The sequence below is a fragment of the Scedosporium apiospermum genome (assembly GCF_000732125.1).
Source record: "Scedosporium apiospermum strain IHEM 14462 chromosome Unknown SEQ_SAPIO_0143, whole genome shotgun sequence".
Taxonomy (NCBI): Eukaryota; Fungi; Ascomycota; class Sordariomycetes; order Microascales; family Microascaceae; genus Scedosporium; species Scedosporium apiospermum.
Genome location: NW_015971844.1, coordinates 212836 through 238296, shown reverse-complemented (window position 1 = coordinate 238296; position 25461 = coordinate 212836). Strand labels below are relative to the sequence as shown.

The 25461-nt window shown below is 51.9% G+C and overlaps 6 protein-coding genes across 6 annotated transcripts; 4 read left to right on the top strand and 2 right to left on the bottom strand.

Moving 5' to 3' along the window:
• Positions 1-105: 105 nt before the first annotated feature.
• Positions 106-5294, top strand: SAPIO_CDS9366 (uncharacterized protein; the record flags this gene model as incomplete). The annotated part of the gene is made up of 6 exons (XM_016790789.1): positions 106-346; positions 1085-1171; positions 1233-1467; positions 1559-3756; positions 3826-3903; positions 4021-5294. 6 exons carry the CDS (start codon positions 106-108, stop codon positions 5292-5294), a joined length of 4113 nt encoding a protein of 1370 aa, XP_016639299.1.
• A 1859-nt stretch (positions 5295-7153) lies between these two features.
• On the bottom strand, positions 7154-9220 carry SAPIO_CDS9365 (uncharacterized protein; the record flags this gene model as incomplete). Its single annotated transcript, XM_016790788.1, has 7 exons — positions 7154-7619; positions 7688-8139; positions 8229-8384; positions 8444-8648; positions 8742-8853; positions 8968-9090; positions 9178-9220. 7 exons carry the CDS (start codon positions 9218-9220, stop codon positions 7154-7156), a joined length of 1557 nt encoding a protein of 518 aa, XP_016639298.1.
• Positions 9221-17518: 8298 nt separating this feature from the next.
• SAPIO_CDS9364 (Hydroxyacid-oxoacid transhydrogenase, mitochondrial) lies at positions 17519-19276 on the top strand (the record flags this gene model as incomplete). Its single annotated transcript, XM_016790787.1, has 4 exons — positions 17519-17557; positions 17648-18039; positions 18109-18746; positions 18849-19276. 4 exons carry the CDS (start codon positions 17519-17521, stop codon positions 19274-19276), a joined length of 1497 nt encoding a protein of 498 aa, XP_016639297.1.
• A 1028-nt stretch (positions 19277-20304) lies between these two features.
• Positions 20305-21280, top strand: SAPIO_CDS9363 (uncharacterized protein; the record flags this gene model as incomplete). Its single annotated transcript, XM_016790786.1, has 3 exons — positions 20305-20354; positions 20498-20891; positions 20963-21280. 3 exons carry the CDS (start codon positions 20305-20307, stop codon positions 21278-21280), a joined length of 762 nt encoding a protein of 253 aa, XP_016639296.1.
• Positions 21281-21958: 678 nt separating this feature from the next.
• On the bottom strand, positions 21959-23407 carry SAPIO_CDS9362 (uncharacterized protein; the record flags this gene model as incomplete). Its single annotated transcript, XM_016790785.1, has 4 exons — positions 21959-22274; positions 22339-22508; positions 22571-23013; positions 23092-23407. 4 exons carry the CDS (start codon positions 23405-23407, stop codon positions 21959-21961), a joined length of 1245 nt encoding a protein of 414 aa, XP_016639295.1.
• Positions 23408-24335: 928 nt separating this feature from the next.
• SAPIO_CDS9361 (Uncharacterized protein) lies at positions 24336-25300 on the top strand (the record flags this gene model as incomplete). The annotated part of the gene is made up of 2 exons (XM_016790784.1): positions 24336-24707; positions 24848-25300. The coding sequence occupies 2 exons, from the start codon at positions 24336-24338 to the stop codon at positions 25298-25300; spliced, it is 825 nt and encodes a 274-aa protein (XP_016639294.1).
• Between the last annotated feature and the right edge of the window lie 161 nt (positions 25301-25461).

Here is a 25461-nt window from a genome sequence, read left to right as displayed (position 1 = left end):
AAGCAGGTCCCGGGTCCCACTGTTGTTCGAACAATAAGCGACAAAGAGTACACGAAGGTATTTCCCTTGATTAATAATGGGAGACTGGAATGGAACATCTTCATTATGGTGCCTCAACACCGATCTCAAGTTACTGAGAATGGCAATGGCATCAACTCGGCAATCTTGGTCTCTAAGAAGAGTACCCAAGTGCACATGAGCTTGGTACGTGGTGGGAAAAGACTCATGGCGGTTGAGGCGAATTATTGCAGCCTGGCATCAAAGATGAAGATCGATGGACTTGGGTTTAAGGGCCTTCCACGGCCTTCTGTAGAAGCATGGCTAAATTGGGTCATCACTGGCCAGTGTACGTACGTACTTCGTACAGCGTTGTATAGTTTGGGGGGCAAAAAGAGTCGGTCAGAACTGAACACTCACTCACCAAACGCCACAATACTCTGGATCTCTGAGGCAAGACGGAAGTTCCCGTCTTAGCAACAACCCGACCCGAGACCGACGTGGAGGGGACGATGGGTTGTAAAATATGGGTTTCAGGAATCAAAGAAATATAAAATCAGGAACACAATTTGTAGCTACGCATGTCTCGAACTTCGTCGGTATTTCTCATCCTCTCGAGGCCTTGCGAAAAATTCTCTTGGTGACGCCATCAGTGTCGAGTGCAGACTCGAAATTGAGTCTCAAAGGTTAGACGCCACTAGTTTTCCTAGGCTGGTCAGTGCGCCGTGATCGCAGCTTTCCCCGCTGAAATTGTGCCGGTTACCTCAGCCCACTGCAACTCAGCAAGTCAGCACCCACACGCAGCCCAGCCTTGCCTTCCATTTGATTGATGTCCCCGTGCTACCCTGTTGGTTGGTTAAGCAGGTGCCCCCAATCCCCAATCCCCGATCCCCAGTCTCACGCCTCAAATCTGGAATCCCTAACTACAATCCAACCTACACTGCTCATGGCGACCAACTCTTGACAACCGAAACCACATGCACTCCTGCATCTAGCTGCGCTTTAGGATACCGCGATATTTTAGTTCTATCGTCTATCTCGAACATTCCAACCACGAGCACCCACCTAACCATATCCGGCGTCTTAGGCACTGACTGGAACAGCGGTCCCAACTCCACTCCTTCGCACCTCCAGAACAAGCAGCGTCTGTTGAGGCAGCTCGAATACCAATCTCGTTACCTCAACTATCCTCAGCCGTCTCTTTCTTCATCAATTTCGAAGCTCATCTCCCCCAGAAATCGATACGCCGAATGTCATGACGAGGGAATCGACTCGCCCTTCCCCTGGCGGGCGCATAGATGCCGACATTGATCTGCTGGCACTCCTATGGGAAGAGGCTCCTTTCCCAAAACTCCCTCGCGACGCACCGCCCGAGCTCAAAGAGTTCGTCCAGACCATCGAGAATCCTCGTCATGTCTATACTATCCACTGTGCGGCCCGTCGCCACAACTTCCAGACCTTAGTTGAAAAGTGCGTCAACATATATATCCCATCACTCTAGGCTCGGCCGCCTTACTCATTTGTCGTCTCTGCTACTCTATGTGCTAATGCCCAAATCTAGATTCATCGTTCAGCTTCGATATGGTTGCGATAATTCTTCCTGCGCCACCCCGTCATGCCTCTCTTGCCGGAAACGCGTCGCCGGAAAGACTCCCATCCGGCGTTACAACCCGACGAGTGCGAGAACCCTAGCCGTCTACATGGCTAGCCAAGACAATCCCGAACGAACACTCTGCCCCTATATCCGAATCGCGAAAGACACTCCCGTGTCAGGATTGAATTCTCTCGTCATCTCCCCTGTTCATTCCTCACAGCATCATGGCGATTCCCCTAGGAAGGGGAGACGGTCATCAGACACCTCCAGGGACCATGTCAACAGTCGAGATGCGAACCACGGCCCTAAGTCCCCCGAACGTGATGTTAAGGAAAGAAATCGGAGCCTGAGTCCCGGCAGTAACTCTTACGACCGCCTGCCTAGGCGACAACGAAGCGCAACTTTCGAGCTGTCCGAGCAGCCTACCAGATATGATCACCGCTCCTTTGCTGCAAACATGTTTGGGACGGTAGCATTCAAGATGTTGGAGTGGCTGACACCTCATGGGCTTGATAATTTGACGAAGAAAGTACAAGCGTTGTCTACAACAGCAGACGGAGAGCAATCATCCGACCCGGGGCAACCGGCACCGTCCCGTTCACCTTCGGGCGGCGCCAACGGTTCTGTGTCTACCGACTCATCACATCAGAAGGATAAGCTCCATGCCAAGACGGACGATCGCCCCTCGGAAAACCCCTCAGAGAAAGCAGGAACTAGGTCATCCTCATCTTCGAAACTCAACGGTACCAGGCGGAATTCCAACGCGAAGGTCCGAGCCACATCGACGAAACCGATACGGAGGTTGTCGACGGACCCTTTCGTTCCGACGGCACAGCCAGAGGATGCGCCCACACTAGTGTCCCCGCGTATCACAGGAATGCATCCCGAGAAGCTACCACGACCGCCCAAAACTCCTCAAGCAGCAACGCGAGAGATCCCAATCGCCCCTCCTTCCCCAGGGGGGTCTTCGGACGACGCCAGAAGCGAAGAGCCTGCCCAGGATGACCAGGATCAAGCCGATGATAATATAACATCGCCGGAAGATTCTGCGGAGGAGGACGTTGACGATACCCTCGAAGGCGAAGAGGAGCCCGAAGGCGACAAGCTGCGGAAGCACGCAGAGCTGGTCAAGAGCTCCAAGGACGAATCGTCTATAATAGAAGACCCTGATAGCGAAGGCCTAGAAGATGATGCGGAGTCTTCCATTATACATGCTGCCCTGCTTCCCCAGTCTCTCAACAAACTCAACTTTGAGATCGTCGAATTTCTATTCAGTGTCCTGCGCGAGGACAGCACTTTTGAATCGCCAATGACCCTTCCGCGAGGTAGCTCGTGGCAAGTACAGACGGGAAGGCTAAAGCGACTGCCGGCGACGCCTCGCCCCTACCCGATACCGATGAAGATCGAATGGAAGCGCTTCGTTGAGCAGAGCGTTTTCTATGTCATGAGCGACCCGCACGCCCTCGTTCGGTCATTCACTAGGAATGGCAAACTCATTGACTCGCGCAATCTCTGGCGATGCATGGTACGCCTAACTGATGCGGTGCCTAGCCTCGTTTTCCACAGCCTTTGGCTCGCGTCGTCGAGTTTATTCACCCTACCTAAGCCCTTCCAATCCACAGGTGTGAAGTCATTCCCACGATCACACAAGTCACTTTCCAACGCAGAGGCCGCCTATCTCGTGTCTATATGTCTTCACGCCCTGGCCGCTGCAGCCCCCGAGGTATCCAGTCGCACTGCGCTCCTTGATATGTCTCGGTTGCGATCGGGTGGTGTTGCATTGTCTGGAAATGGTGGTCCTAGGCTTCCAGCCAGCTTGTGCCTGCAGTACGACGACGCTTTTTCCAACGACCTTACTTTGCGGCTAGCGAAGCGGCTGTTCACCGCTCTAGTTGCGAGAAAACACTTTGCGACACTGGCCGAGTTGGACGATGACGACCAGGACAAGACCGAAAATCTCAACGTCTTGGCGCCTCTCCTAAGCCAGATGGACTTCCTCAATTCAGATGCAGAGATTGGCCAAGGCTCATCTCCGATGCCGCAAGCGTTGCCCATTCTCCTCCTTGATTGGGCTCGGGCGGTGGTTATGCAGGAATGGGACGGCCAGCCCATCTTCAACCCCGACAGCGCCTTTGGGGGCGCGATGCTGTTCATCGAAACAATGTGTAAGAGCCCCTACTTCTATGTCCCGTCTCACCATCTCTCGCGGCGCAATATACTAACACAATCGCTAGATGAACGAAGGCAGGAACTTCTCTTGGCCGATGTCAACTTTAGGCTTGACTACGTGGCTGACCGCCTCGACTCTGCCTGTGTGCCAGTGGACTGGCTCTCTTTTAAATCGTCTCCCAAACGACAGCATCTGCTTGACCGCCCATTCATATTCAACCCATCACACCTTGTATCATACTTCCGCGCGATCAATTTAGCACGGATGAGTCGAAGCTATGAGGAGCCTAGCTCCGTGTACGAGAGAGTGCGACGACTTGTTAGTGATGGTCTTGTTACACACACTCACCGCAAGCTACTCCAAGACATGCTGAGGAGAACAACGTCGAAGTATCTCATCCTGAATGTTAGTCGCAAGACGCCCGTTCGAGATGCCTTTGACCAGTTGTGGCAGCGCGAAGAGCGGGAATTGTTGCGGCCGCTAAAGGTTCATCTTGGAGAGGATAACGGAGAGGAAGGATTTGACCTTGGCGGCGTCCAACAGGAATTCTTCAAACTGGCATTTGCCGAAATTTTCGACCCCAGATACGGAGCCTTCCAGGTGGACGATCGCACTAGGATGGCGTGGTTCGCGCCCGGTTCTCTTGTTGAGCCATGGAAGTTTGAACTCATCGGCGTGCTCTTCTCCCTCGCCATCTACAACGGTCTTACTCTCCCCGTCACCCTTCCCAAGGCTCTCTATCGAAAGCTTCTCGGCGAGCCCGTCAACGAGCTCCACCACATTGAAGATGGTTGGCCTGATCTCGCCAATGGTTTAACCACTCTGCTTGAATGGGACGAGAAGGATGGATCTGTCGAGGACGTCTTTGCGCGCACGTACGAGTTCTCGGTTCAAGTGTTCGATATGCCGATCTCGCGGAACATGCAAGGCCCGCCCATGTCGTGGCCTCGTGCCGCTGTCCCCGCAGAATCCGATACGCCCGCTGCTTTCGAAGAGAACCCTGAAGATGCCCCCATGGTTACGTATGATAACCGCAATGCCTATGTCAGCGATTACATCGAGTATCTGACCCACGTATCCGTCCTCCCGCAATACACCGCCTTTGAGCGCGGTTTCAAGGCCTGCCTCAACCCCGACTCCCTCAATATCTTGAACCCCACAATCCTGCAGTCCATTGTCGAGGGCACCCAGGAGATCGACCTCGCGGAGCTTAGACGTTACACACGCTATAACGGATGGGACGCCTCGCATCAGACTATTCGCGACTTCTGGAGCATAGTTAAGCGCTACGATGAGCCCATGAAGCGTCGCCTCCTCGAATTCGTCACGGCATCTGATCGGGTCCCCGTCGGTGGTATGCAGAATATTCAGTTCGTCATCCAGCGCAATGGTGAGGAGGGGCCTCTCGGTCGTTTGCCCACGGCGTATACCTGCTACGGCACGCTGCTGCTCCCTGAGTATCAGGATAAGGAGGTTCTCAGGGAGCGTCTCGGCATGGCTTTAGAGAACGCGCAGGGCTTCGGCTTTGGTTGAGCTAACGATGTTTTCTTCCAACCCCGGCGAGCCTTGTTTTGTTGTGTTTTTATTATAACTTGTTCGGCTGTTCTGGCGGGAGTTATTTTGGGCCTTTCTTTCCCTTGCTTGTTTTTGTTTCTTGTTTTTGGGGTCTGTTTTCCCCCCTCCGACGCTGTCACTATTCTCTTGTCTGATATTCCTCCCATGATTGATAAGTCGTCCCCGTTTTGTGTTTCTCATTATGCCTTGAGCAAAGGAGGGAAAGCAAGACATGAGAGGGTAGAGATATACATGTATGCGTTGCAATCGCAAACTGTTTTGTAATAGATGTTGTTATTATATTGGGCGTCCCAAGCAGGAACCAAACGAAGTGGAAGCCATGGCTATGGTCTTCAGGATCTGTGACTTTTTTAGCATTTGCATCAATATATACAGTCGCAAGTGATCATCCACTCTTCCTACTCAACAATCTAGCAGCCTTTACTTTTTTGGATTCCCCCTTCCAGCCTTGTCTCAATGCCACGGTCCCATGTTCAGGGGATGGTGAGGATGTAAGTAGCGCTTCATATGATATCGCTCTAACTCGTTAACTGGTTTCTTGCTCCGATAGTCGGATAGTCTGAGGGTATGCCAGAAACGTAAAATTTCGACAAGTTCGGCGATACATTGCTTTCTATCTAACTCAGAGTTCTACGTACATTTTTGTTCACGGCCGGACACACAGACACGAATACTCGAACAGAGAACGCCGCTCATAGGGTTGAAGAAGGGAAGAAGGGTTGAGAAGATGAAGAGAGAGAAAGAAAAGCATCCAAGGAAAAAAGGGGGGAAGAGAAGAGAAGAGAAAAGGAAGAAAATAAAATGGAGAGATGACATGTCCTAACAATATGACGTGACTCTCAGCACCCACGCACATATCACATAGCTAGTTCCTGTACCCTTTGACAGACGCCCCGGCATTCTATCAATCAAGAAGCATCAGTTCAAGAGAGAGAGAAAGAGACGGAGAAGGAAGAAGAGAGGAGAAACACACAACACGAGACAGCGATAAACGTCGGAAAAACGTGTTTTTAGACGGGAAACATCTGCCATATCTCTTTCTTGTTCACATCAAAACATTATGCCAACTCCTCTGCTGAATTATGCTAGCTGGCCGTGCCTTTCCAACACAAAACGAGGTTCCTTTCCACCAACGGGGACCCCGATCCAAGCCTCAGATGCTTGCCAAAAAGCCACCCGGCTGGCTGGTATCATCTGCTTCTCACCGCTGCCTGCAATGCTGTATACGAACAGGGAAATCTCAAAATTGTACAAGTCGAATAATGAGAGACATAAAAGAAAACAACAGAAATAAAAAGATAAAATGGAGGTACTGGGAGCATCGGAGGCGTAACAAAAAAAGAGAAAGAAAAAAAAAAAAAAAAAAAAAAAAAAAAAAGAAATAAAAAATTAAACCAAAAATTAACAAAAAAACGTATACATAAAAATTTCTCAATCCATATCCATGTCTTGATTGCTCGCTCCACACAAGTGCTGGGTGGTATATATATATTCCGCTCGAGCGCTGAACGGTTCTCACGCGAGGAATGCGTATCGCGGCTGGACTGTTCTTCAGCGTAGCCCGAATCGGGCTTCATTCGTTCCCAAAATCGAGCTTGGAGCGCTTGTAATATCGAGGCTCATGAGTCGGTGGTGGTTCAGTCGTAGGCGGGTATCTAACCCAACGGAACTGCCTCCGCTTCTGGTCGAAATTGGCGGGATGCCTGGCATTCTTGACCGAATTTCTCAGTTCAATGGATCCACGCCATAGTGCCTCGTTCTTGATCGTTCTGATACGAAAAGTAGGTGTGCCAATGGATTCCGTCTTCCAGCAGCATCTAACCGATTACGACACGCGCACCCTCTTTGCCCAATACGCCTCGTTCCTTCGGCTTCGGGCTGTTGGATCTTCCCTTCTTCCTGCTGAGGAAACCGAACACTCCTCCGTTAGTTTCTTGCTTCATGTTATCGACGCAGTTGGCATCCGTGGGTAATGTCGCATCTTGCCTCGCAAGATCAGACCAGCTGCCCTTGCCGTCTAGAGTAACCTGGACACCGCCGGTTGGGCTGGTTACACGCTTGATATGGGCCGACGAGGGCTGGAGATCTTTCATGGGCCCTGCGAGCGGCGGTGGGCGGAGAGGCAGGCCGGGAGGTGGGGACATCCTCTGGTGATGATCTCCGTTCGGCTTCACTACCGTCACGGAAGTGGCCTTGTCTGTGGTAAGTGCCATAGGTTCGCCTTGGTTAACAAGAACGGCTGCATCCTCATTCGTCTGTTCGTCTGGAGATTGCGACGTCATCCTGTAAGAGTATAAGTGTCAGCAAGAAACGAGCGAGAAAACCAAGGAGCGAGGAATAGGGGCACGTACTTCTTATACGCCGCTACTGTGTAATCAAAGTTTTTGAAGTCTGTCTCGATCATGCGATAAAGCTCGTCCTCGCGAATCTCCTTGTCAGTCGCATCCTCCTTTAGACGCTCACGGGGCTTCTGGCGGCGGGCTCTCGCTTCCAGAGGCGCCTCTTCCAACAGTAACTCCTCCAGGTCGTATGTAGCGTCGAAGTTGGTTTTCTCGGATGACGGAACAAATACTGGCTCCACCTTCTTATTTTCTAGATCCTCGAAGTCTATGAGCCTGAAGAATTCATGTTCGGTGAAGCTTTCCCATGTCGCGCCAAGCCGCTTATCTCGATCGTGTTCCAGGGCGGCGGTCATAGCAAACAGACAGGGAACGGAGACTGGCGGTTGTGTAACTGGGAATTTCGGCTTTCCGGCGAGGATTTGTGCACTGAGAGTCGATTCAGAATTGCCATCGAACGGACGCTAGGAGATGGAACCGAGTCAGCAAAATTAAAACAGCAAACGTAGTCGCAATCCGGGTGGGCTTAAAAGGGTAGAGAAAGTAGGCCTACCTTGTTATATATGCATTCGTAGAACAAAACTCCCAAGGACCACCAGTCTGCCCGAATATCATAGCCCTTCCCGGCATAGACTTCCGGCGCGAGGTATGCGAGGGTGCCGGACTTGCTAGTCAAGGTCCGTCCTGGAACAACGTCGGAGGCAACGTTCTAAGCAGAGCGTTAGTGCTGGTTACACCGGGGTGCCGGAGCAAGTAGATGTGACTTACAAAGTCTGTCAGATGTACATGGCCATCGGCGTCTAGGAGAACATTGTCGGGCTTCACATCTCGGTGGATAATGCCTTGGCCATGGACATATCGTAGGGCACATCCTAATTCTGCGATCCAGAACCTTACGGCTTCCTCTGTGAATGTCTTGCGTGATATGTGGAACCGTAGATCTCCACCGCTCATTAAGTCGACCACCAGATACCTAAGGGGCACCGGGAGGAAGTATTAGGACAGGTCCCTAGCCATGAAAATGGGTGGGGAGGGGGCAAGAGGGGTCCCATGGGAAGCCGCTTACATGTACTCTATATCCTGAAAACTATATCGCAAGTTGCAAATGAAGGGATGGTTTACATGCTCGAGCATGCGTCGCTCACGAATGATATTGCGCACACTTTCGGAACGTACGACTATGAAAGAAACACAAGGCAGGTTAGTCAAGAACTTGTCAAGCAGGTATTCGGTCGGAGAAGTTCCGAGGGCCGACTTGAGTAACTATGTGTCGCAGTCGTTCAACAACCTACCGTCATCTTTGCGAATGTATTTTAGAGCAAACGACAACCCCGTGTCTTTCCGTTCGACAATCCGTACTTTGCCAAAGGCACCACGACCGACTACCCTAAGCAGCCGGAAATGATTCAGGTTTACTATGGTCCGGAGTTAATAAGCTTCAGGCCCTTGCATGAAGGTCAAGGGGCGAGCGGTCACGCTTCGAACTGCGGGCGGCACCGTACCTTCGCCATCGAGGTCGATGGGTTTCCCCTGGCTGTTTCCCATCTGGAAAAGGAGCGATGCTTAATACTCGCCACGGAGGGGTAGTTTGTTTCCAAATAGCCTGGTCAACCGCTATATCATCCTCTTCTACGAACCCTAAGAACACCTCGGCGGAGATGGTATTAGTAGAGTGGGCGATGCTTCGTTACACGGAAAGCAAGGAGGGTCAACGGCGAGTGAGTCGGTGTGTGGGTGGGATCAGGCTGGTAGAGACTTCGGAGGGGAATTCGACGTTCAAGATCTTGTTATTCTTCTCGAGCCGAGTCGACGCTACAGCTAAGTCTCGAATCGGGAGCGAATGATTACGGGTCGATCAAGTCGATCTCGACCGGGGGTTATGAAAGGATGCGCAGGATGAACGTTCGGACGGCCGACGTGGATTGTGAGTACGGGAGTGGTCCTAAGTCGGTTCGAAGGCGTCTTAAGATTGGTTGTCGAGCTCAGAGGAAGCGAGGAGATATCGGTGTCTGGTAAAAGGAGGCAAGGAAACGTGAGCGTGAGCAGATGAATGATGAAGAGCGGAAGAATATGGTGCTTGGGAGGTCACAGAACGCGGTCGGTTGGCACCGGGGGAGGAGGGGATGCGACGACAGGGTATCTATCTTACACACAAGATCGACTTCAGGACGAGCAAGGGGAGAGGGTACGAAACAACTGCGCAAGGAGAGAGAAGGTTACAAGAGGACTGAGGTAAAGCACGATTGATCTGGTTGGCAAAAGATTGAGAATCTAAGCTGCTGCCCGCACTGTAAGAATCGAGTGCTGTGCGGCGAAAGAGTACATGAAAGTGGTCTTGGTGTATTGTCGGCTTTGGGTGGGGATCAGGCTGACTTTTTACCTTTTCCTCGTTGAAATACTTCGGGTTTCCGCAATATGCTCGCTCGGTTGATGTATCCATTCAACCCCTTCAATGTTCTCGTAGAAGTGGGGATCCTCGAAGCTGAGAGCATTGAAGCAAGCCCATGACGGGAACGGAATTGGTGGAGGTGGTATTAGTGGATTGAAGTGTCGTAAGCACCACTGAAGGAGAATTATACAGCATATGAGGTACTTGATAGTTGGGGTTGCCAGCCTGGCGGCGGTGGTCAATGTACGTGTAGCCTACTAATTTCTGCTCTACATTTATGAAGTACAAGTACTTGTACGAGGACATAAAAAGACCAGGGTAGGGTAAGAGGTAGATGTACTAACCCCCCAATGAGCCAATGTACAGCAACTTACGCTACTTGTACAAATTGCGCCTTGAAGACCAGGGTTGACAGAGCATAAGTACGGAGTACACTACTCGGTCCTCGCCAGAAGGAGGGTTACTGCCTGTGCCATGCAGGAAGGGTGCGTGCGGATGGACATGGACTGGAAGGGATATCAGAATTAATACCTTCATCAAGCAGAGCAAGGAGTGGGTCTCTTCCTAGTCGGAAATGATTAGCTTGGTCAAGCACCATTGCTCCTTAGTGGATGCGAATAGTGAGAAATAGTGTGGATTGCCCCAATTGAGCGTCTTGTCGGGGCTTCCCTGATTTGTTTTAGGACATCCCGAAAAGTGTGGTCTAGAAGACGTTACCGCGAATTTCCTCCACACTCCAGGCGAATATAGAGCCCACACAAGAGTATTGAAGAAAGAGGAAGGAAGGGCTTAATTGAAGGGACCGGACTAATATGCAACGGAGGCTTCTTGGTCATGTGCGTGGCTTTTCTACTTCGTAGTGGTGTGCATTTCTGTGTGCATTTTTGCTTTTCCGCTTCTTCTCTGCTCCTTCTCTCAAGCTTCTCCCGCCTCGAAAAGGGGCTTCGTGTCTAGCTTCCTCGTCGAATATAGTGGGTGTCGCGGCAGGGGGCACACGTGATCGCACATGGCGAGATTCTTGCCATGTGCGCCGGCGGCCGGGGGATGCAGCTTCCACGAGAGCTGGATGCAGGTATCATGTATGTTCGGGAAGGATGTCGCTGCACACCGTACCAGGTACCACAATTATTTTGACAGGCTCCAATGTTCCTTCTGTTACAGGTCTCAGACTTGAATTGATGTTCGCTCCGTAAAATGTCACGCCGGGAGGATCGATCAATGTACTTGCGGCGGGCTTAAGTCCGGGTCACTTCAAATACTACGATGTAATATCAATGGCTTTGCACTCTTTCTGAAGTTCATCTCAACTCGGGTTTAGTATGAGGCGCTATCACAAGCCCACGAAGAGCAATCATACTTCGTAATGTAATCATGTACCATAGGGTAAGCCAACAGTGCATCGCCTCGTATCGTACGAACTACGAAGAAAAGGGAAAGAATGAGTTCAACTGGAAACTTCCTTTTCCAAAATAGCGCCCTGAAGAGAGTCGGTCCAGGCTTCCTCGGCTCCAGGATTCTGGAGATCCATCCAATTAGCCAGTGTTCGTTAGCGCAGCAAGCACTTGGCATCTGAATATTGACTGGCCCAGGCAGGAGTGTCTTGCACTTGGATTGAGTAGTGCATTTAGAATTGACAGGGATCCATGATGGCTATTTCCTTTCTCCTAGTTGGACTGGTCAGCAGCCCAGTCCTGTTTTGGACTTGCTTGATAGTGAAACTGCGACAGAGGTACTTCGTGATGTACTTGCTTCTCGACACGGAGAAACGAAGATACATAATTGATGTATCAAGAGAAGGTACCAAGACAGCTTGGCTGCTGGACGGGAAGGCCGAACCAATCTGGTGAAGTGACGTCCACCACACTGGAGACTGGCAAATTGCGCCTTCCATAATTCCACGTCCTCGAGATATCGAAAGATCGCTCCGTACCTTTTGGTCAGTTTGGATCAGGGGCGAGCAAGAAGATTGCTATCAATTAAAGTTGTTGCCAGATAAAACCAGTTTCAGGGGCCTGTCAGCGAAGAATATCAATCCCAACACCGATCCGGGCCTATCGCCGATCTCTATTAATTCTGGTGCTATATCAATCTCTTCTTTCGTGCTGCCATCTCCAAAGCCACATCCTTGACCAATCTGCTCTGACGCTGAAGGTCAGTATTATGTACTTCGTCCTATAAGTCGGCGGTCAATGTGTGCCAAGGTCCAGACCATTCATTGTCACAGTTCACGGTGCCAGATCAGTCATCCTTGCAGAGGGAGGGTTACAGTACGATGTGGAGGATGACCTCACCTGCCATTTTGTTCAGTCACAAACTGATGTTTAAGGCGGTGTGTCAATGCTCGAAGGCTGGGGATTGAAGCGGCGTTGAAGCTTCAATTCAAGTACCGACCGATGCTGCCTCAACGTCCTGCTGCTCCTGCTGCAACCTCTCCATCCCTTCGCTACTGAGCTCTCACCAGCGGCAACAAGGGATAACAAATTCCCCGCTTGAGAACCTGAGATATTGACTGCCTGGCAATAGTCAAGCCTATTGATCCCTGCGGCCCACGTGCCTGGTTGCGGTGGGTCTCGTTTCGTCTTTCTCCTGCACCTCGACTTTTCCAGGCGTAGCATTCTTGAGCTCTGAAGATGAAAAGATGAAGTGGAATTGATGGGTCAAACAGGATCGTGGAGGTGAGTATCGTTGTTGTATTACACTATTATCACATTGCCATGGAATGTTACCATATCGAACTTCACAGCCTGTATAATTCTAATATTGAGAGAGAGAGAGAGAGAGAGAGAGAGAGAGAGGAGGAATGCGGGATCCCCGGGATTCCCTCGCTCCTTTTACCAAGTCGTATACTAGCCAGTCGCTGGGGTTCAAGCCGTGTAGTGCACTGTTCAGCATTGATGCCTCAAGCGTGCTCTCCACTCTCCAAGGCCATCATCACCAATAGTGAAGCGTTTCGCACAAAGGTGTGCGCGTGGGGGCCAAGAGGAGGGTTTCTCCTCAAATTGCGGCTAGTCGGTTTGGACCACGGCGCCATGGTGATCCCTTACTCAATCCGACCATTTCTCCGGCCCTCATCAAGCCCGCTTTTTTCATCCAGGAAGCGCTACCATCCTCTTTCGGGCCAGGTCCTTCGCTGGAATGCGGCGCATTGACGACAAGATCTAGAAGTTTGCGTGACGAGTGACTGCTGCACGGTTACCGCCCAGGCTTGAAGGGTGACCAGGGGTCGCATTACACAGGGCGCAAGATTTCGAGCCACTTGAAGTTTGTCCAATGCCCAATCACAATCGCCAGAGGCCAAAAGCCTCGATAAAGTATTATTTGATCTACACTGCTGTGCTTGTCGGGGTTCCCCCCTGTGAAGGCGTTCGTCCCAGTATTAGAAGACCTGCGTTAACTCTATCTCACATAGTATACAGTCTTGTCCAAGTGAGCAAGTTATCTTCGCGTTCGCTGTATCGTCGACGCAACCAGTTGACGGGTGGCATTGTAAGTGTGGCGAGCAGAGGGCAGGCTATTGGCGCCACCACATGTCGATAATCTCCTCCGCAGATAATCAGCGATTGCGCATTCAAAGCAAGCACTTTTGTCCTTTTTCTTGTGCATAGTGTGGTGAGGCGTCCGTATCTAACCAATCCTGACGAACAACAGGGTCTCGGATCCCTCACTCCACCGCCCTTTCGCATCACAAAGGAAATATTCTAGAATGTTTCCAGTTGCGGCTCTTCATTCGCTCACGTTTTCTCGACGATAGGCTCCATTCCTGTAGCGAAGGGCAGCTGGTTTGGCTTAGCCGGGTCTGGCCTGGCCATAGTCTGTCTGCGTTCGGTGGCTGTTGAACATTCACCGAGAGGAAACTGAACCCTGAGATCCGGCGCTGTGGTTCAGCCCAGCAAGATCATAGGCTCCTATCCTCGAGTACAAGTACATTGCATCACGTTCACTCGCCGGTCTGAACTCACAACCTCCAGCTTTTTTCTCCGTGGTTTCATCCCCTTTGCCTCGTACATAAGACCCACTTGGAAAGCGACCTGCTACAAGGAAACCGATAAGGCCAAATGCCGAGAGTTCCTAGTGTTGTTGATGTTACTGGTAATAGACCAAATGTCGTCAGGATCTCCACTGTGGCGCACGAAGGATGGGCTCAGAGAGAATAATGGCCGAGGCATCTCCCTGCGCGGTGGAATGCCCCCAGCATGTGGAAGAAACGAGCTCTTGATCCATGGAAGACGTCATGCTGGTGATGGTTTGTTGGGCAATTCAGGAAGCAAAAGGAGACAGCTTCCAACTACTTGACGCATCTATTGCATCTGTTGCATGCAATCTACCTGTAATGTCCCAGAATTTGGCAGCATCTGGTTCTCTTCTTGGGCACCCTCCGGGTTGCTTCGTACACTTGGCGACCATAATTTTTCTTCTCTCTTTTCTTTCTCTTGGGAGCAGCAAACACCAGGCCATGCCAAATAGGATTAAGAGGGCGGCAACGAAAACACCCCTATATCGCTAATCCATCCACGGTCTCGCGATGATGAAGGGGGTGTCCTTGCATCTTTGAAGTTTGCTTCAAGTTCGAAGTATCCATGCACTGTGGCTACATCGCTACGGAGTACACTAATTCCGCCTCCAAAGATTCTCGATAAACTAGCATCGAGAGGCTATTTCACCAAGTGGCAATGCCTTTCGGTGTTTGCTACTCCAGGCCCTGTTAATAACCGCTCCCAAGGTCTTGGGTCGTGGTCCCCGTTCCAGGGTGTTGGAGTCGGGTTTCCTCGCAGTACAGATCTTTGGGTCCGCCCCCAGCCCCAACCTCAACCCCAACCTCCTCGACCATCAAAGCTACATCAAAGCTACATTGAATCATACCACAACCATGAAATAGCTGTCAATTGACGCTGTCAAACAGGCAGGAGAAAGGGGAGGGCGTGTTTCACGGCCGCGACCTCCAGGGCTGAACTGCACTCCGGTCTGCCCGCCAGTCGGAAGGAGAACGAACCAATAAAAGTTGTGACCCAACTGCTGTACCTGCGCATCTAAGGGTTGTGACGCAGGGGATGGTGGCAGCGCGTGTGCTCTTCCTCACACGAATCCCGCCTCGCCTGGCAGTTCGCCACCACCAACCGCGAAATATGAGCTCTCACGCGAACGTTGGAACTAACGCCGCTGGAGTGGTGTCGTGGAGGGGATCTACGTGCGTACGATGGGTCTAACTTCCTACCATGCGACAGCCCTCGTGGCGTGCAAGCCACCAACATGGGGCCAAGTTACGGCGAGCTTACGATGTGCGCACAGTCTATGTATGGTTATGAGGTTCTGTTGATAACAGAACTGTCCAGCCCCTCTTCAGCTTGATCCCTTTCGAAGAGAGTTTTGGTGCTTGCGCCAGAGACCATCCTTGGTTAGCCAGCCCTCCCCCACCCCCTCCGGCGGGACTCTGGGCACCGCCAGGATAAGGCGAAGGTTCAGAAAAGATGCAGGAGTGGTTCAGAACGATCCAAAAGCTGCGGCTGGGCTGGACTTCTATTAAGCGAGCCGCCTTCAATATCAGGATGTGAAAGGAGGGTCTAGACACATCGTTGATGGTCAGCAAACATTTATTGGTGGTGGTGATGGGCGAGGTACTGTGGACATCGAGGGTGGTTGATACAGATGTCACGGTACGAAGGATTCAGACAAGAGCGCTTGTGCATCGTTTGGTTTCTTTCTTGGGGCTGTTGGCGTCAATATGCTGCTTCATTGACACGACTCAATAGGAGCAGGGGGCAACATCAATTGAGCTTCAACCGCGGCTCGCAGCACTCACGCAGCCAGACAGTCAGACCATTGTCCAAAAAAAAAAAAAAATTAAGCTTGGACGAACCCCCCAGATCAAAAAAAAAAAAAAAAAAAAAAAAAAAAAAAAATGACAAGTTGCACAATCGACATTACGTCTAATTTTAGAGTTTTTGCTGTTAATCTCGAGACGCCCTCATCCCCAATCGCCAGGAATGCAGGGAGGAACAGGGAGAATATTCGACAAGGGATGCCCAACTTTAGAGATATTCGAGATTTTCCAGGATCAACATCAGCCGATCAGCCTCCAAATGGAGGGTAGAAGTCGGGAACGCCATTGTCAGCCGAGAGAGATGGAACAATCCAGGATCTCGTCGTGCATGAGCGCAGACGAAGATTTCTGCTTCCGGCGAAGTGCGTCCGAAATGGCCAGGCTCTCGAACCCGTTTGTTGGGGGCGCTGGTTTGCGCTTTTAATATTCCTGCGAGTCGCCTTTGCAGTTATTAGCTGTCAGCCGTCTTTCTTCCCTCAGTCTCAATTGATCAATTGATGTTTGCTGCTTAAATTGATCTTATATTGCGGATCGCTCCGATGCCTGCTTTGGCCGGCTCATTCCGCGTGGTCCAAAGTCCCAGGAACCAAAACCCCTGGGATTCTGGTTTTTGTGTTTCGGATCATTCTGGACATGCTTGATTCTTAAATGGCGTCTTATAGCTCGCCGTGGACCGGAGAAGAGTCTCCTTTTTTTTTTTCGACGATCCTTCTCATTGCCGTCACCTGGCCTCCTCATTTTTCAGTAGCCGATGGGGTCTCTCCACTTGGCTGCGCCATTTGATCTTGGCGGACGCTGCACCGCTGCACCGCTGCACGACTTGCACTACGAAGCACGTATGCGGACGAAGACGAGGTGCGTGTAGGTTCGAGCGAGAGCGAGGGAGCCCGTCAATCAGGGACGGCGATAGCTGTTAATAACACGCCATTAAGATCCCCAGAGCGGCACTAGGTCGCCGAACCCCAGATTCACACGGAAGCACGTACGATCGATTTGTGTGGAGGGAAATTGCCCCGTCGACTGAGCCAAGACATTTCCCCAGGATTTTCGTATCTTCCGCATTCGGGATCTCGGTGGGGAATTTCGTGCTAGTTTCCATCGCGCGAGCTTTGCCAAATTGCGGTTCCGGTTGCCAGTCCTGTCGTAGTCCGTAATTTGTAATTTGTACTTTGAGAGCTTCCCCGCAGTTTCGCTCTGGCGGAGTCGGATCTGAAAGCCGGGCTTGGAGCCTCGGATCGGTAATGCTTTTGAGGGGGGAAGGCGGGGTGACGTGAGCCGTGAGCCGTGAGTGGTGATTGACGATGCGCCTGGCAACAAGAGCCGCTCCTACCCCTTTCGGCCTCACGAGCTCAACGGATTTGATCGTTCTCATCTTCACACACTGAGAAGACATCGTGGACAAGAATTGTACAAGTTGTTGTTAGCGAAAATACCAATTCGCTGTCTCATCCATCACTATCTTATACAACAAAGTCTAAACCTAAGACGTCACAGCTTTCGGACACCGCAAAACCTTGAATTGGCGGTGTTGACGCAGGGCAATTGAGAGCACACTTGTGGACACGGAAACGCAGCAAGCATCTGCCGAAACAGGACGAAGCAACTCGTCGTGCTGTGATTGAAGGAAGAGAAAACAATGGCTCCTCTCACTCCTCTCACCAGAGTTCTGCCTAGTGTACGTGTGTCCAGATCATGGCAATTCAATTTGCTATCGATTCCCCCATTCCTAGAGAGTTCTCTCATCTCACTCATCCCCATCATCTAGGCGGCATCGCGGGCCACCAGCCTCCTCCGAACTATCCAGTTCACTCATCCTCCAAGCTGTCCCTGCCACTCCAATCCCAACTATCACAAGACTCCGACGAGTCTTACGCAGCGGAACTATGAGAAGAACAGGCAGTATGCCACTCCTGTAGACGGTGCGTTGGCCAAGGAGTATGCCTTTGAGATGGCGGCTTCTTCCATCCGGTTCGGACCCGGCGTCACGCAGGAGGTCGGCATGGACCTGAAGCACCTCGGCACCAAGAAGGTCTGTGTCGTCACGGATCCTACAATTGACAAGCTGTTCCCGATGCAGCAGGTTAGGGAGAGTCTGGCCAGGGAGGGAGTCAACTATGTTGTGTATAACAACGTCTCCATTGAGCCTAAAGACACCTCGTACGTATTCAATTTCGCGCCTCAAAGGAGAAAGGAAATACATAATCATGCTAACTAAGAGCCTCAAAGTGTAAAGGAGGCAATTGCATGGGCCAAAGCCCAAAACGTCGACTCCTTCCTCGCAGTCGGCGGCGGTTCCGTCATTGACACTGCCAAGCTCATGAACCTCTACACCACCTACGCCGACGCGCCCTTCCTCGACTTCGTCAATGCACCTCTCGGCAACGGCCGCCCCGTGGACCGACCTCTCAAGCCGCTCATCGCCGTGCCCACCACCGCCGGAACGGGTTCCGAAACCACCGGCACCGCCATCTTCGACCTCACCACCCACCACGCCAAGACCGGCGTCGCCCACCGCAACCTCAAGCCGCTCCTCGGCATCTGCGACCCCCTCAACATGCGCACCATGCCCAGCGCCGTCAAGGCCAGTTCCGGTCTAGACGTCCTCTGCCACGCGCTCGAGTCCTGGACTGCCATTCCTTACACGGAGAGGAAGCCGAGGCCGGCGCATCCGCTTCAGAGGCCAGCGTATCAGGGTGCGAACCCCATTAGTGATGTGTTTTCGCTGCATGCGTTGAAGAGGACGGTGAAGTATTTGCCAAGGGCGGTGCATAATCCGGATGATTTGGAGGCGCAGAGCGAGATGTTGCTTGCTGCTACGTTGGCGGGTATTGGGTTTGGTAACGCCGGTGTCCATCTCTGCCACGGTATGGCTATCCCTCTTTTCCCTTCTTTCTTCTTGCCGGTCTTTTCTTTCGTCTTCGCTTGGCTGGAGTTATTTTGCTTCGTCACTAACAAACACATTGCAGGCATGTCCTACCCCATCTCCGGAAGAAACCCAGGCTACCACCACAAGGGCTACGAGGTCAACAAGCCTCTAATCCCCCACGGTGTCTCCGTCGCCGTCACAGCCCCCTCCGTCTTCCGCTTCACCGCGCCTTCCAACCCCGAGCGCCACCTTGCCGCGGCCGAGGCGTTCGGTGTCGACATCACCAACGCTAAGCGCGAGGATGCCGGCGAGATCCTCTCGGACGCCATTTCGCGCTTCCTCGAGGAGCTAGGCGACCAGCCTAAGGGCCTCAAGCCTCTGGGCTTCACCTCGAGCGATATCGATGCGTTGGTGGAGGGAACGCTTCCTCAGCGTAGGGTAATCGTTTTGGCGCCTGGTATTGAGGGTGGAGAGAATGATAGGGAGGTTCTAACTCGGTTGTTTGAGCATGCATTGGAGAGGAAGTAGGAGGTATATAGCAGGACGGGTATATAATCTTGCTGTAGTAGGTTCCTCGCTGTAGTAGGTTCCTCGCTGTTTAGTCACATCCAATTCTCTCTGTGGAAGCTATTACAATCCTGCGCCCGTTGTAGCGTTTATGTGCTAGGACGCGAACCGTGACTCTTCTACGGTGATTCCCAGCTTTCCTTATAGAGATGGATGAAGTCTACGCTCGTCATGTTCTCCTTCATGGGAAGGGTTCTTCCTATGAGAGAAACAGATGGGGAACGGTGGAACACCGAACCCGAGACAAGAAGGAATTTTGCAGGGCTACTGCTAAAGTTCTCACGTTAACTTGATCTTCTTTGCTATAATTTGTGACCATCATCTCACCTCGTCGTCAGCACTGCCGATGACAACACTTCCAGCCATGAGACCGCATATTATCTATTGCCCTTCTTTTGCGTAATCGTAATGAAAGACGCCACTGGAAACAATCCAGCTTGCTTCTCCTCCGACTCGTTGGCGTATAAATGTTGTGTTTTGGTCGGCGGGCACCTAATTTAGTGGATCTGGGCGCTGTGGTAGAAGCTAAAGACCGCCCTGCCTGGCTCCCTGTTTGGGTGCCGTTGGAGTCGCCTTGATCATGGTGCTTCGTTCACGAGAATAATTGATTGGACATAGATATATACGCCCTCGCCAGAACCTCGAAAAGAGGGCAAGAAATTTTGCAAGAAATTTTCCTAAAACTGTTACTGGAGAGAGTGGTATTTGACCTGCAAAGGGATGATCGGGAACAGCCTCTGTTGTGCGGCGGGAAAAGAGATCGGAAGACGAACTTGGGCTTAGCCCGAACCGGAGGCGGTTCTCCAAGTCAGCTCACATCCCATACCCGCCAGTCGCAGCGCTGACCTCCAAGTTGGAGACATGGCTGCGGGGTGTCAGATTCCCGAGGGATATTTTGAAGTGTATTTGATCGGCGAACATTTCTCAGCGATATTAGAAGATGTAGGTTAATTATTCCAACAGCAACAACATCAGACATAGTCTTTACAATGGCATCTAATCCGCCGGGAGCGTGCTGTACCACCGGCTTCAAACACGAGTAAGCAGTCTCCGACGTTTCTCTCACTCTCCCTCCTATGCTCCACCTTCATAATTCTCGCACCCCTCTGTCGTCTGTGTCACTGAGCATAGCCATGCCTGTTGCTCCTCATACTAACTCACGCTCTCCCTGCCTGTTCCCAGAGGTAATCCTCGAGGGACGGCCATCAAGATCGCCGGGAAATGGGACGCCTACGTCACTAAGCCGCAGGATGGCAAGCCTAGCCGCAAGGACGTTGCGGTTCTGATCATCCCCGACGCGATAGGTCTCGGTTGGGATAACGTGAGACTCCTGGCCGACATCGTCGCTGAAAGTGGCTACACCACTCTCGTTCCCGACATCTTCAACGGAGATCCCATCAAGCCCAACGAAATGAACACGGTGGATATACCTAAGTGGATCACCGAGGGTTCGGACGGGCGCAATCCGCACACGCCGGATGCCATCGATCCTATCGTCGAGGCAGCCATCGACACGCTGAAGAAGGACTACGGAGCGCAGAGGATCGGCGCCATGGGTTACTGTCTCGGTGCCAAGGTAAGTTACGGATCTCCCTCTGTTTGATGTTTCTTAGAGTAGAGGCAATTCTGAACAACTCCGTGCATTAGTACGTCGTCAGGCATTTCAAATCCGGCGTCAACGTCGGGTTCCTCGCCCATCCGACCATGGTTACCGATGACGAACTCGCGGCCATCACTGGCCCGCTCTCCATCGCCGCTGCTGAGACCGACCCGATCTTCCCGGCTGAGAACAGGCACCGATCAGAGGGCATCTTGCAGAAGACCGGGCAGCCCTACCACATCTCTCTCTTCTCGGGTGTGGCGCATGGGTTCGGGCTGCGGGCTGACCTGTCTAAGAAGGACCAGCGGTTCGCACAGAAGCAAGCGATCTCGCAGGCGCTCGCTTGGTTTAGTCAGTACCTCTGAGGATGAAGGAGGGATTCGAAGTAGTATACATGGGAGTGAGCGGGGAGTGGTGAGGTCCAGTTTGAGTGGGTGCCGTTGGGACGCATCCTACATTTTACAAGCTTAGAAACATTTTTGGGATATAGGAAGATAGAGATAAATCTGACGAGTCTGGCGATCTTTGATCTCCATTTTGGATGGGCAACTGAATATCGCAACTCCTGCATATGAATTTGTGATCTTGCCTATTCTCGTGTGGAAACTAAAGGCAAATAAAATGAGGGCATGAAGGCAAAAGAGGCCACGGGCGATTCTGATGTCCACCCGCCAAATGGGCCTGCAGATTAATGCAGCCCGTTACAATGTGGCTGATAGCCTGGCTAAATGGGCTAGGCGCAGAGAACTACTAGCTCAGAAACTCAACTATCGCAACTGACTAGAGGTTCTTAAGGTCATCGCCTGACCCTGGTTCATCTTCATGACCCTTGACATTTGTCAAGTCAAGGACATATTTACTCACTCATTATCTCTCTCAAGCTTAGCCGACGGCGAATTAAAAAATAATCAGAATAAAGACTATAGGAATTAATATGTCAAATTGCCCTCTCTCTTCCAAACTCTTCACCTACCCTCCTAGCCTATCCTTGTCACTCGGCGACAATCTTAGAGGAGCCATACATTCTCGTTCCATCCATTCAATCAAACCCGTCGAATATTGTAATCAAACATCGCATTCGAGGGCGCCGAGTTCCTGTCTCGGAGCTTCTTCGCCGTATCAATCCCCGCCACGGGGACGCGGTACTCCACCGACCCTCCCGCGCTGGCGCCCTCCTTTCCAGCTTCTGACGATATCGGGTAAGGGAAGGGGAGATACTCGGGCATCAGGCCGAGCTGCCGCAGGACCGTGCCTTGATCCCACGTAATATGTTCATGGTAGAGCCGGTCCCCGCGGATGTTCACCACGGCGGTGAAAGGGATTTCAGCCTTGAGGTTGGTGGCAGGTACGCCGGGGATGCTGGGACGTTTATGTGTTAAGGACAGGGCACACGACGGTTTGGTCATGATGAGAGTTTGCTTACAGCCAGTCAATCACGCGGTCGTGCGTAAACTTGAAAATAAACTCGTCAATGATGCGGTCGATGGCGATTGACCGGCTGACGAGCTCCAGCTCCGTGTCGGCCGAGTTAAGGAAGATGAAGTTGTCTCGGTAGAACTGCGTGAGCGATGCACGGCCGACGCCACCCGTCATCTACAATGAATGATAACATCAGACTTGAACTTGCTCATCTCTTCGTACAAATAAACACTTACTGTCGGCACATGGTTCACGTATGGCTCCTGGACCATGGTGCTCATGGTGTGCTCGACGGAGCGATCGGCAAACTCGTAATAAGTGTGCTCATCCCAAATGGTCTCCAGATCAAAGTACGGCCCACCCATGATGGGCTTGAGGTGCTGTAGGCTCCTCGTGTGGGACCGCGCCTCAGTCGTGTAGTGGAAAGAGGGCTGGAAGGGCGTGGAGAATTTGTACGTCTTCATATCAGGGTAGTAGTAAGCCAGAGCCGTCCCGTTCTCCCGCTTATACCGACCTTCCTCACCCGCGACCTGCGACTTGCCAGCGAGGTGGTGGACCACGGGGACCGGGCTGGCAGCGAGGTTGGCCTCATCGGAGGCATCGGCGTAGTTGATGGCCGCTACGATAGATGAGTCCTTCAAGGCCGGAGCAATCTTGTTCCATAGGCTGGGGCCGTACGCTGTGTTTGGGAGAATTTAGAAGAGTTATTAGACTTCATCTTCCCCGTTTAATAAACGCACGACCTGGGAGAACCTACAGACCAGTCCCACCTTTCCCTTGGGCTCGCACTTGTCGCATTGGGATAACGCCTCGGTGGCCTGCTTGAGAGCAGCTTCACCAAGTGCGCGCTCCTCGACCTGCACGACGGCATAACCCTCCTCGGCCCATTTTATCAGGGGCGACGGGACACCCTCGGCGATGTTCAAGTGCTCCGTCGTGTCGGGCACAAGCAGCACGAGGCCGGGCCCATGACCGCGGCGTGATAGCGGGAGTAGCAATCCCACGCCGGGTGAGAGCTCCGTAAATTGGATGCTGGGAAGCGGCGGCGGGGGCTTTGAGATGTCGTTGTACATGGTGGGCAAGATGAGATGAGGGAGATGTTGATCAATCCAATTGATTTGCTTATTCTTTTCTCTGGGCTCTCTAGAGGCTTTCTCTGTATCAATTGATGTCTTCTTCCACAGAGATGTTAATTCTTGTTCACAGGATGGAATGGATGGAATAGAATAGCTGAATTAATGCGCTAAGGTTTGCTTGTCAATTGAGGTGATCGGATTGCATGATTATAGTTCACCGTCCAACCTTCCCGCTCCTCCATTACAACATCGAACATTAGCACACGCTCCCTTATCGTCTAGCTCGTCTAGTGTAAGATTGATCCAAGGGCATGACGCCCTGTGCCGATGCAGGATGCAGGTTGTCGGAAGTGTTCTATGTTCTGGACCATCCCACTAACACCTCCGCCTTTGCCTTTTTACCGCGGCACGCACCCCAGATTAGATTCTCCTCACTCCTCACGCCCCATTCCTGTTGCCCCTCATCCTCAACCCCTCCTCCCCTCATCCCCCTGAGCAACATCTCCGGTGACGCATCAACGCCTCTCCCCCGCATCTAGCTCCGTTAGAGCCCTGTCTTATCGGGAACTTCTGTACCTCGTGATAGCTTCGGCTGCAGTGCTAGTGTAGATAGATTGGGTGCTGCAGCCGCCGCTAACGTCGCGCCAGAAGCTCGGCTCGATTACAAGGTCGTAGGCACTAGGGTTGTTAGTTCATGTTAGCTGGCCATCCACCCTTCAATCGTAAGAAGCAGAAGTCGGGGCTCTCTCGGACAGGGTTTCTTAGGAATCACCGCTTCTTGTTCTTCTGGATAGCTTTCTTATCACGCCAGGCGAGCTTGCCAGTTTTCTATCCTCAAGCTCTTGATCCCTGTTAGCGATCCAAAATTAAACATTGATCTTTTCATTTCATTTTATTTTATTTCTAAAAGGTGAAGAAGAAAAAAATGGCCGACAAGCTCGACGACGTCCGCCCCATGTTCGAGCTGCGCAACCGCAACTTCATCGTGACCGGAGGCGCCCAGGGCATCGGTTTCGCCGCAACTCGCGCCATCTGCGAGATGGGCGGCAATGTTGCCGTTCTCGACATCCAGGACAAGCCAGTCGAAGAGTTCAACACCCTCGCAGAAAAATTCGGCAGCAAGACAGTATACATCAAGACCGATGTGACGGTGGAAGCTAGCCTGAACGAGGCCTTCGCCAAAGCTCTCGCCGAGCTCGGTACCATCGATGGGCTTGTGCCGGCGGCGGGCATTGCGATTGACAAGCCTTTTGTCGACCAGACCTGGGACGAGTTTACGCGCATTCAGGAAATCAATGTGAGATTGCTTTACATACCTTATATCCTCCCTTTTTATTTTATTTTATTTTTTTTTTTAAACCCTCTAGTCAATTGTCATACATGAGATGATGGGAGAAAGATCCGAGGGCTGACGTTTATAATTTCCTTGTGCAATAGGTCCGCGGAACCTTCTTCATCGCCCAGCTAGTGACCAAGCAAATCATCAAGCAAGGCACCGGCGGCAGCATGGTCCTCATCGCCTCTCAATCGGCCCACATCGCCCTCCCCGGCTACCGCATGGCCGCTTACAACGCCTCTAAGGGCGGAATCCTGATGCTCGCCAGGGCACTGGCCGTCGAGCTGGCGCCTCACGGCATCCGCGTCAACACCATCTCGCCGGGCTACGTGGACTCGGAGATGACGCGCTCGGTGCGTGCCATCAAGAGCAAGCGCGAGGGTGACCAGATGTGGCTGTCGCCGCCGTTGAAGCGCCTGAGCACTCAGAATGACCTCACGGGTGCTATTATCTACCTCTTGAGCGATGCTGCTCGGCATACTACGGCGACGGATATTCAGATCACTGGAGGTTTGCATGCGGGAACGATCGATGGTGTTATTACCTGGGAGTAAGAGAAGGACGGAGGACCTGGATATTGGGGTTAAAATATATATAGATCAATGAAAAAGTGGATGAACTTGCCCTACGATTTCTCTGCAATTTTATATCCGTAAGGCTGCTGTTATCGTGAGAGGCGAAAGCCCACTGCTGTACGTGCTCTACTCGCGACTAA